General features: G+C 41.4%; 1 protein-coding gene across 1 annotated transcript in view; it reads right to left on the bottom strand.

Moving 5' to 3' along the window:
• Positions 1 to 10,335, bottom strand: part of Sorl1 (sortilin related receptor 1) — a 159,462-nt gene that overhangs the window by 97,899 nt on the left and 51,228 nt on the right. The window contains exons 7-8 of the mRNA XM_033764392.1: positions 6,358 to 6,459; positions 5,095 to 5,264 (exon numbers count right to left, since the gene is read on the bottom strand). Of these exons, the coding sequence (XP_033620283.1) occupies positions 5,095 to 5,264; positions 6,358 to 6,459 (272 nt within the window). The remainder of the gene's footprint in view (positions 1 to 5,094; positions 5,265 to 6,357; positions 6,460 to 10,335) is intronic.

The following is a 10,335-nucleotide window of genomic DNA, read 5'->3' as shown; positions in this document are numbered from 1 at the left end:
AATGGTACCCATGGTTCATACATGGCTCTAAAAATTGGAACTCTTCCCTTTATTTCAAAGGTTCTGAGCCACCGGTCTACACAATGAAGCAGAGAATTGCTTTTTTTCCATCAGACGCCATACAAATTTCCTGAGCTGGATGATTACTTTGCCACCTCAAAGAGACACACACAACAACCTCTGAAGCAGGAAACAGGAAATAAGCAGCAGCACCAACAAAGCCACTTTGGAATGACAGATTAAGCAAAATTCTAAATAAAAGACCAGAGGTAAGACCAAATTCTCTGACATCTGATTCCTTCAGTCTCTCTTAGTTATTTTTCAGGGGCTACCTTAGGAATCATATGAGGGTCTGTCACCTGCCTGTCTACCTCAGCATTCCTGTCTTAGTTTCTGTCATCATGAAACCTGCTATCCTGAGGTTTATCTGCTTCTTTCCCACATCTGGGAGACCTGAGTTGCTCTTAGTTAGATGAGCCCTATATCTTTCAGCTGCTCAAAGTCTTAGAGTTTTATCTTTTACTTCTAAGCCAAAGGCTGTCTTCTTATACCTCACAATCCAACTGTTTTACTCTCTGCCCATCCTTTCACTTTCTCCTTTGACTTGCCTCACCCTCAGTATACTTTAAGAGTCCATTTCTGCCATCTTATACTCATTCAGCCCTCACCAGAGGGCTTCTCTTTTTCCCAGGATTTGCCAGGTAGCTCACCAAGTCCCCTTTAACTTTACTGAAAGCAAATCTGGTCACTGGCAGCCATTCCCACCCACCAAGCTAGTGTTCCTCTTTAAGGTGCCCCCGTGGGCCTTGACATGCCCTCAGCACATTAGCTCCTCCCAAGAGCCCTAAATCTAGCTTTAACATTCCCTGAGATTCCTACATAGCACATCTCACAAATTCCTGGGTAATCCCCTATTAAGAGTTCTTTCTCCATTTCTCTAAGGAAATTAGAACCAATTCCTCTAGCTCATTTCAAAGGCCACAGACGTTGGTTTAAACCAGGCTGCTCGCATCATCTAATTCATCCTTATCCCATTTCATCTGGCTGAGACTGAGATGCAGATGACAAAAGATCACTCCACTGAGCACAACCTCTGCAGCCTGAGATAAAATCTGAGAGAAAGAGTAACAAAGCTGTGCAGGATGCTGGGCTTTTTACGTGAATCTATTTTCAATTTCTTAACTGGACTGCACTCTCAGACAAAGTGGGAGGAAACTGCATTACATAACAGGCTTTGCATGAATGTAAAGTGGTCAATACTTCCTGGGGAGCCCTTCCCTCCAGCTTCTGGCTCCTTCAATGCCCTGAGACAGTCATCTAAATATCTGGCACATGAAGAAAACACTGGTAATCTGTGACTTACCTACTCCATAGCCAGAGGCTCTACACAGTAGGAAAAAAATCTGAAGAGTCAGTGAAAGACCCAAAGGATAATGGTTCCTGAATTTTAATTATACAATGTAAAGATCATAATTCACTCATAAAAATGAATGACATACCGATATGCGCTACATGTGTTAATAACATTATGCTAAATGAAAGAAGCCAGACATAAGAGGTTGCATCTTATTGTATAAACTCCATTTATATGAAATAGCCGAAAAAGGAAAATTTACAAAGAAATTAAACTGATGACAAGCCAGGCATGATGGTGCATATCTGTAATGACAGCACTCTGGTGGCTGAGGCAGGAAACAAAGATCCCATGAGTCTGAGGTCAACCTGGGCTACAAAGGTGAACCTGAACTACAAAGGGAGACCCTGTCTCAAAAAAAAAAGATAATGAAAGAAATTAAACCCATAGCTGCCTGGGGGGTGGGGGAAGGAGATCATGGAGAAACTGTTTAATGAGTATGAGATCTTCTTTTGGAGAAATAAAATATTCTGGAATTAGATAAAGGTGGTTGTTACTGATTATATTTAGATGCCCCCCCAGCCTCATGGGCTCCAAGGTGGGCTTCTGGAATGAGGTTTGGAGGGTATCTGGGGGCGTGACCTGCAAGGGTGCAAGTCCTTCCCAGTTCCTCCCTTTGTTCCCTGCTTCCCGGCTGCTGTGACATAGGCAGCTTTCCTTCACCCAGACCCTTCTGCCACGCTGTTTCTATGTTTTAAGCCTGCCAACCATGGACTACAACTTCCGAACTGTGAGCCAGAATAAACCTCTGCTCCTTTAATTTGCTGGTGTCAGATACTGAGTCCAAAAAATGAAAAAATGACTGAAACAGTGGTGCTTTGTATGCCTTTGTGAGAGTACTAAGCACTGAATTGTTCACTTTAAAATGGCTAAGCTGATGTTATATGAATTTCACCTCATGTAAGTTATTTTAAAAAAACAATTAAAAGACACAGGAACCAATCTGAGGAAGCTAGGAGCTACTACCAACCAAACCAGAACAACCTAAATATCAAGATGAACCATGACAGGAATGGCTTATAACACATTAAATAAAAATAACCCATGAGGGGCCAGGGATTTAGCTCAGCTGTTCTGTGGCCTGCCTTGCAAGTGCAAGGACCCGAGTTCAATCCCCGGTACCAAAAAAAAAAAAAAAAAAAAAAAAAAAAAAAAAAAAAAACATGAGTCTGTATTAGGAAGAGAAAGAAAATGAATGAAACACAGCAGCGCCTCCAAAGGAGAAGAAAAAGGAAGTAGTAACACACTACTGGAGACCAAGTAAATCTAATATCTAATAGGCATCTCCAGCTAGTAAGCCCAAAACAATTCATGATCTCTCCCTTGCACACGTTCCTCACGCAGCCCTCCTGACTTCACCACCCAAGGGGGTCCCTTTGGTTCCTTATCCTATAAATTGTCCAATTCACCAGCAGATCTACTGGCTCCACTTTGAAAACATATTTAGGATCAGAACACTTCCATAATATCCATTGCAGTAGCCCTTGGGCCAGCCAACTGGCCTGGACCTCTGCAATCAGATCTTCTTATTCTACCCTCGCCCCTACTTTAGTCAATTACCCATCGAGGACTGAGGGTAACTTCTGTGAAAGATGAAACACGTAGTTAGTTATTCACTCAAAATTACTTGTTACACTTACATCCTTTGACGTTTTCTACATTTTTCATTATGTAATGCAATTTATAATTTTTCAAATAGAAAAAGAAATCAAGAGGATAAGTTAGATGGGTATCTATTTCACTTATTTAAAAATATAGTAAGGTGGTCCAGGGATAGAGCTCAGTGACACAGTGCCTCCCTGGCAGGCGTGAGGTGCTGAGCTCGTTCCCCGGTACCAAAAATAAAAAAATACAGTGAGATCTTTCCATGCCCTTGAAGGTACTACACCACCTGAGTCCTGCTTTCTAGAATCCTGTCTCCTCCCTCTCTCTGCTCTCTGGCCATGGTTGGAAGAACAGAAGAACCAGGTCTCTGCATTACTCCTCAGGCACACCTCTGAATCACTGTGCTAGCTGTTCCTCTACCTGCAGGACTCTTCCCATGGTGTCTCCTTTACTGGCTGGCATTCTCCCTCCATAACTCAAGCATCTGCTGAAATATAACTTCCTGGAACTGCCTACATAAACTAACACACTAATAATTCTCTACACCCTTCTCTGGCATTATTTTTCTGCCCAGCAGGTTGCATATTGCTTTGCACTCTGTTTCCCTCCAACTAGACTACACGTTTCACAGAGCAGGGACTTCACAGAGCAGTGATGTCTCACTGCCATCTACACTACTTCACTAGTGAACCTAGAACCCTAATGGGCACAGAGCATCAGCATGCTGTGGACTGAACTGGTGACAGAATGAGTAACCAGCACAAGGAGAGGGTGAGCTGCAGGCACGCGTCCTCTGATCTGGTGAGCACAGCTGTGGACCAGACCTCTTCCCCAAACAGATGGCCCCACACAGACTGCCCTTTCCAAGAGCAGAAAGTGAGCCTACCACAGTCAGCCTGAGTTGTCAGACGACAAATGACAACAAATGGATTGATGGCATTCAAAGGATCTTAGGAATCTACTCATCCCTGCTGAACTCCGATTCCTACTCAGACTTTTTTGATAGGCGTGCTGCTCAGAGAACACGCTTGGCTGGAACCACAAAATTGTTCCATGCATTTAATTTATAGATAAAGCATCAATGACACTTGTGCCTTTCCACAATCATGCAATTATCTTTTTCAAAGGAAGAGATGATGTCAATTAACCTGAGTCACTTGAAGGCAGGGTCCCATGGCCACATACACCAGCTCTCTCTGGCTTGATATTTTCCAACTGTTCTTTCTCACTGGCTCAGAGACCACAAAAAAAAAAGATAAGTGAATAGAGGGAGCTCGAGGGAGTGGTTAACAGAGCAGCTGTGACCCTAAATGTCATCTAGAACAGTGGCTCTCAGCTTTGGCGGCATATAAGGATCACCTGGGGAGATTTTTAAGCTCTTCAAATCCAGGCTGTACCTCGGACAATTTCACTGCAATCCTTAGGTATGTGAGTCAGGTATTTATTGTGGCTCTCAAAGTACCCAGGTTAGTCGACATGTGCACTGGATATGGGAAAACACGTGCCATGATGTAAATATGAGGTTTCAGGCTGGGGGTGCAGTACACGGCACTGGCCTAGCACAGGCAAGGCTCTGGTTGAATCCCCAGCACCACAAAAAAGGATCCCCCAAAGACTCATGAATTGAGGGCTTGATCCTCAATGCAGCAGCGTTCAGAGGTGTGGCCTTGAGAGGCGACTGACTGAATTGTGAGGGCACTGACCTCATCAACCATTTGAGGCAGGTTTAATGAGGTAGATCCTAGTTGGAAGAAGCAGGTCACTGAGGACAAGCCTTCAAAGGCCCCTTCCTCTCTCTCCACTCACCACCTGCCTTCAAGTGAGCGGCTTTGCTCCACTGCACCGTTTTGCCATGATGTTCTTCCTGCCTCACCTCACACTCACCAGATCAGCTGACTACAGACTGACATCTCTGAAACCATGAGCCAAAATCAACCTGCCCTCCTTCAAGTTGACATTCCTAGGCATTTTGTCACCATGGCAGCAAGTTAACTAACACAGAAAGCACTGGATTGGAAAGAAGCTGGTTGCCACATTAGTCTAAGAAATCTGAATAGAGCCCACAATTTCCTTACCTCACTAGTGTGTCGCTGCCGGCCCCTCCTGGGCTGTAATACAGCACATTCTCCAACGACAAAGAGAACTTCAGCCCGTCTGCCTCTGAGATGTATAAATTTGTGCGATTGTTGCTATGACTGACACACACAAAGACCTGGTCCTCTGAGGCATCGCCAATGTAATATTCCTTTGGAACCAAAATTCAAGAAATACATAAGTCAAAAAATGATTATGCCTTGTAGACTTTTTCTACACACATTAAAACCATGACTTCCGAATGCCCCCGTGGGTACAAATGTGGGTACAAAGCCCACAGAAAGTCTCCAACTTGGACAAACTTTGATGACTTTCCATTCAGAGAACCAGAGCCTGCTTTGAAGATGGAACAGGATCTTCATGGGGCACAACAAAAGAATGGGACTATGAACTCCATAAATGACCTATAAACCTTTCTTTGGGTATCAAATGCCTTCCTCCTTACTCAAGAGACTTTTCATTAGTACAAAATATAGATTAACACGCATTTCATTTCTCTCTTTTTGCCCTAAAGTGACTTAAAGGAAGGCAGAACCTACAGAAGGCAAGAAAGAACTGGTAAGACCGTTCTCCATCACATTCCCCTCTGAGCCACTAACTTCCCACCAAATAACTGTATATGTCAAGGTCTTCCATGGGACCTCCTCCCCACAGTTACCTTGCTGATGACTTCTCCCAGTCCTGATCTTTCCTATCAACCTCTGATTATAATACTGCATGTTCAAGGACTTGACTATGGTTTATTCCTCTGCTCCGCTCTTGGTCTCCCCAATGTTTCTGAGGTGGAACCCAAATCTGTCCTCTTTTGGAGCCTGACTATCTGCAAGTAATACAGCAGGTACTCTTATGTAAGCACTTTGGGCACATGCTTCCCACTGCTGCAGCCCTGGCACATGAGCCCGCTGAAGTTAAAACAACCCCTCTGCCAAACCTACTCCACTTAAAGCAAATTAAGTTTGCTGTGAAGCTTCACTTTAAACAATGAAGTGAGCACCAAAGCACCGTGGCCCTTTTTAGACCCCTCCTGTGGAAAGGGACTCCACCCCAGCAGAGCAGCCCCATCACACCCATTCCACAACCTCTGATACGGACAGTAAGTTTTTTGTTTTTTGGTTTTTAATGTTTATTTTTTGGTACTGGGAGTCCAACTCAGGACCTTGCACTGGTGAGGCAGGCAACAGAACCACTGAGCTAAATCCATAGCCTGACAATAAGATTTCTTTCCAACCTCAAGCAGAACTCACATTAATAGGATGTCTTGTGACAAACTGGGCTGCTCGCATAGGCTTCCGGCCAAAGGAGACCCAGAGCTGAACAGAAGACTGCTGGTGATTGCCCAGGAGATCCTGCCAAGGAAGAGGGAAAAAAATTAATTATGCTAAATAATAGCTGCTCAACACAACTGAAGAAGGAAACAAGTTAGACTTTTTTTAATTCCACTGAAAATGCCAAACTGTGATTACGACTACACATTCATATTTTTGCAATGAATGCCATCACTGGACAGCCAGGGCTAGGCTGTTTTATCCTGGACACCTGGTCTGCAATAGATACTAGATATTAGATGGGAAGAACAAAGGTATGATGAGAAAAGCTGAACTTGTACACAGCGGGGGAAACTTCAATGCTTATAAAGAGTGAAAAAGGGAGAGTGGTTGTGGAACACGGCTGAAGAGAAGGGAGGGCAGAGCCCACAGCCTACAAACTAGCACAGATGAGCTCAGCCTCTAGTAAGGAACACCTTTGCACTCATACTTTTAAGTCGTAAGGCTTAAATTCATACTAAGACTCAAGGGAAACCTCAGGGATTGTATCTTCTGATCTCTGAGTAAGATCTTTCGCTGGAATATATATTTTTCAGTAGAATAAAATATTCAACATGATATTGACCACATCACATTGCATTTCAGAGATTCTCATTACAATCTTGAACATGTGTGTAAAAGTACTTGACTAAGAGGATCTTAACTTCTCCATGGATGGATTGGTTTAAAGGTCCAGGAACCCATGAATATATATGCAAATTTTTGCACATATATACTAAGTCATTTTGCTAATTCATTTCAAACAAATTCTTTTTACCATTTGTGCAGTAACTACATATACTTATAAGTAATTTTGTGTTTCTCAGCCTGGTTCTTACATAGTATATATGGAGCACTCATATGCACAGGATATTAAGTTGTTGCTATATTACATGCAGTTAAGACAATTGGTGTGTTCTTGGCCTTCTGTAGTAAGTTAGTATCTATAATAAAAAGCAAAGATATGGTGGGTCCATATCTTTTATCACAGTTTTAAAGGTTCCATGGCTCAAAAGGGATAAGAACTGTCATAAAGACAGTACATTTTTCCAACTCTATTAAAAGTATGAGACTGGGAATTAAAGGAAAATGCTGCACATCTAACAGAAAGACACAGAGATATACACACACCTTTAAGTGGACATAGTCACACAAATGACTATTAAATTTACTTGGATGTTGGGATCTCCAGCCAGAAGGGGTGAGTGTAGTGTCTTTATCCTTGACTTCTTTGCTATTATAATTATTAACTGCCTACAGAAGGTCAAGAACATACCAATTTTCTTAACTGCAATGTAACAATAATTCAATACCCTCCGCTCAGGTATGTCCCACAAATACTACATGAGGATTAAGCTGATATATGCAAAATTACTTCTAATGCACTTAAGCAGCATACACATTCAAACCACCCCTGCACAGATGGTTAAAAATAGGTTGTTTTAAAGAAGCCAGGTTGGGCCGGGGATTTAGCTCAGTGGTTCAGCCACCTGCCTCGCAAGCACAAGGACCTGAGTTTGATTCCCAGTACCAAAACAAAAATAAAATTTAAAAATTCAAAAAATAAAGAAGCCAGGTAGAGACATACAAAACTACCTCCCCAAAATAGTACCTTGAAAGCCATGTTAAAGCTTATATTCTTTATAGGGCAATAGGAAATGATGAATCTATTAAAAGTGTAAAAACATATTACTATACCTAAATGAGAAAACAGTTCCCATCAAAAACTGTTAAATATAAATTCCCTCATGGAATTAATTATATTTTATAGTTATGTCAGATGACTAGTTTAAGTGGTATAATACATATATAAATCTTTGTGCACATATATAACATATATATGAATACACAGATATCTGTGAAATACAATATTATGTTTTGCATTATTTTCCCTACTTTCCCTACTTCCTACTGTAAGTTAGCTTAAAAAGGAGAATTCTCAGTGACAACTAGGCCCCTGATTAATTAAAAGTTCTTAATAATTGTGGCTCAGAGACCTGAGAATTGAGAATGTATATCAAGGCCAGTTTTAGCCCAGAAATGCACATATCACAAAATACTACAATCATTAAAAATTTTTAAATGTGTCCGTCTTACTACCTTCTGGGAGAATTTTCTACTAAACCTGGACAAATCAGGTTCACTCCTACAGTATTCTCAAGGAGTTTATTATACTACTGTATTTAATGGCCACCAAGAAAAGTATTTAGTATCGTGCTATGGCATACCACTGATTATAAGATGCAATATCAGGCTCTGATTCTTTCTTTCAGAAATTTTCTGTGCCTTCACACACAAGCATGTTCATATAGTGACAGACACTGCTACTCCCAATACTCAGTATCCCTTTCTTCCAGGACAAGAAGGCCCTGACCACCACCCAGAATAAAAGACTACAATTATCTCCTTTTTCTGTAGCTGTGCACGTCATGTGACTAAGTACCAGTCAGTGAGGTACAGCCAGAAGTATAGAAGTATTTGGCTTTTATGTCTTTCCTTATTCCAAACTGCAAAAAGCACTCAATAGCTAGTGCGGACATCTTCAGAAAGGGACTTATTACGTAGAGGAGAGAACAGACAGAAGTCTGGGTCTCCTTCAAGGGATGGAGAGAGGAGATGGGAGGAAGTGGGTAAAAAAAGAATTAGGGAAGCCAGGCGTGGTAGCTTTCACCTGTAATCCCATCACTCAGGAGGCTGAGGCAGGAGGACTGCTGTGAGTTCAAGACCAGCTTGAGCTACGTAGTGAGTTCCAGGTCATCTCAACTACATAGTGAGACCCTATCTCAAAAAAACCTAAATAAATAAATAAAATACAGGGCTGGGGATTTAGCTCCAGCGGTTCCAGTGCCTGCTTCGCAAGCACAATGACCCAAGTACCAAAAATAAATAAATAAATAAATAAACAAACAAACAAACCAAGAATAAAATACAAAAAGAAGTCTGGGTCCCGAGGATACAAATTTCCCACCTCACCAGTCCCTAGCTTTCCTACCCAAGACGACACTGAAGAGAAAACTAAATGCCTATCTTGGTTAAGCCAGTTTTACTTCTAATCTGTTATCAGTAGCCTAAAAAAATTCCAAGCTATCACACACAGTTGTGTGCAATGGTATGGGCATCTGTAATCCCAGCTACTGGGTAGGGTAAGAGAGGAGGATCACATTTGAGCCTAGCCAGAAAACTTATCAAGATGCTTTCTCCAAATTAAAAAATAAAGAGCTGAGGATGTAGGTTAGTGGTGGTGGGGGTGGGGGTGATACATGCGATTTAATCTTTCACACACAGATCAGGTCATAATATGAACACTGATGTACAACTATTTCAATGAATTGTGTATCTTACAATTTAACTTTTTTCTATTAATAGTGTATCTTAGGCCTCTTTTCATTTAAGAGCTATTGATATGCATGTAGGCTATTCTCAGAAGTACTCTTTAAAGAGTACATGTGTACATATTACCATTTTCAAAATCTCACAACACTTTGTATGATGCAGTCTTAGAAGAATGCCTGAAATGAAACCCTTTTCATTTTGTTTATTTATTTTTATTTATTTTTATGCCAGGGATTGAACTCTGGACCCTGCGCTTGTGCAACAGGCAACAGTACCACTGAGCTAAATTCCCAGCTCCTAACCTTTTTATTTTTGATAAACATCATGAAATGGTCCTCCTGAAAACTTGTACCAAGTAATGCAAGTGCCAGAATTACTGCCATTCTAACGACTAGCAATTATTTAAGTATGTTAATTTAGGTCAATCATATACTATATTATATCTCAGAGGTCTGAGATTTCATAAAAAGATTTTTTTTAATTTTATGCTTTCAGTTCTGATCATTTAAAAAGTTGATATAGGGCTGAGGATTTAGCTCAGTGGTTCTGGCACCTGCCTCACAAATACAAGGTCCTGAGTTCAAT

Source organism: Fukomys damarensis, unplaced genomic scaffold, assembly GCF_012274545.1.
Source record: "Fukomys damarensis isolate Sample0158 unplaced genomic scaffold, DMR_v1.0_HiC HiC_scaffold_16, whole genome shotgun sequence".
Taxonomy (NCBI): Eukaryota; Metazoa; Chordata; class Mammalia; order Rodentia; family Bathyergidae; genus Fukomys; species Fukomys damarensis.
The sequence above is the reverse complement of the archived record's forward strand: the minus strand, read 5'-3'. Positions and strand labels throughout refer to the sequence as shown.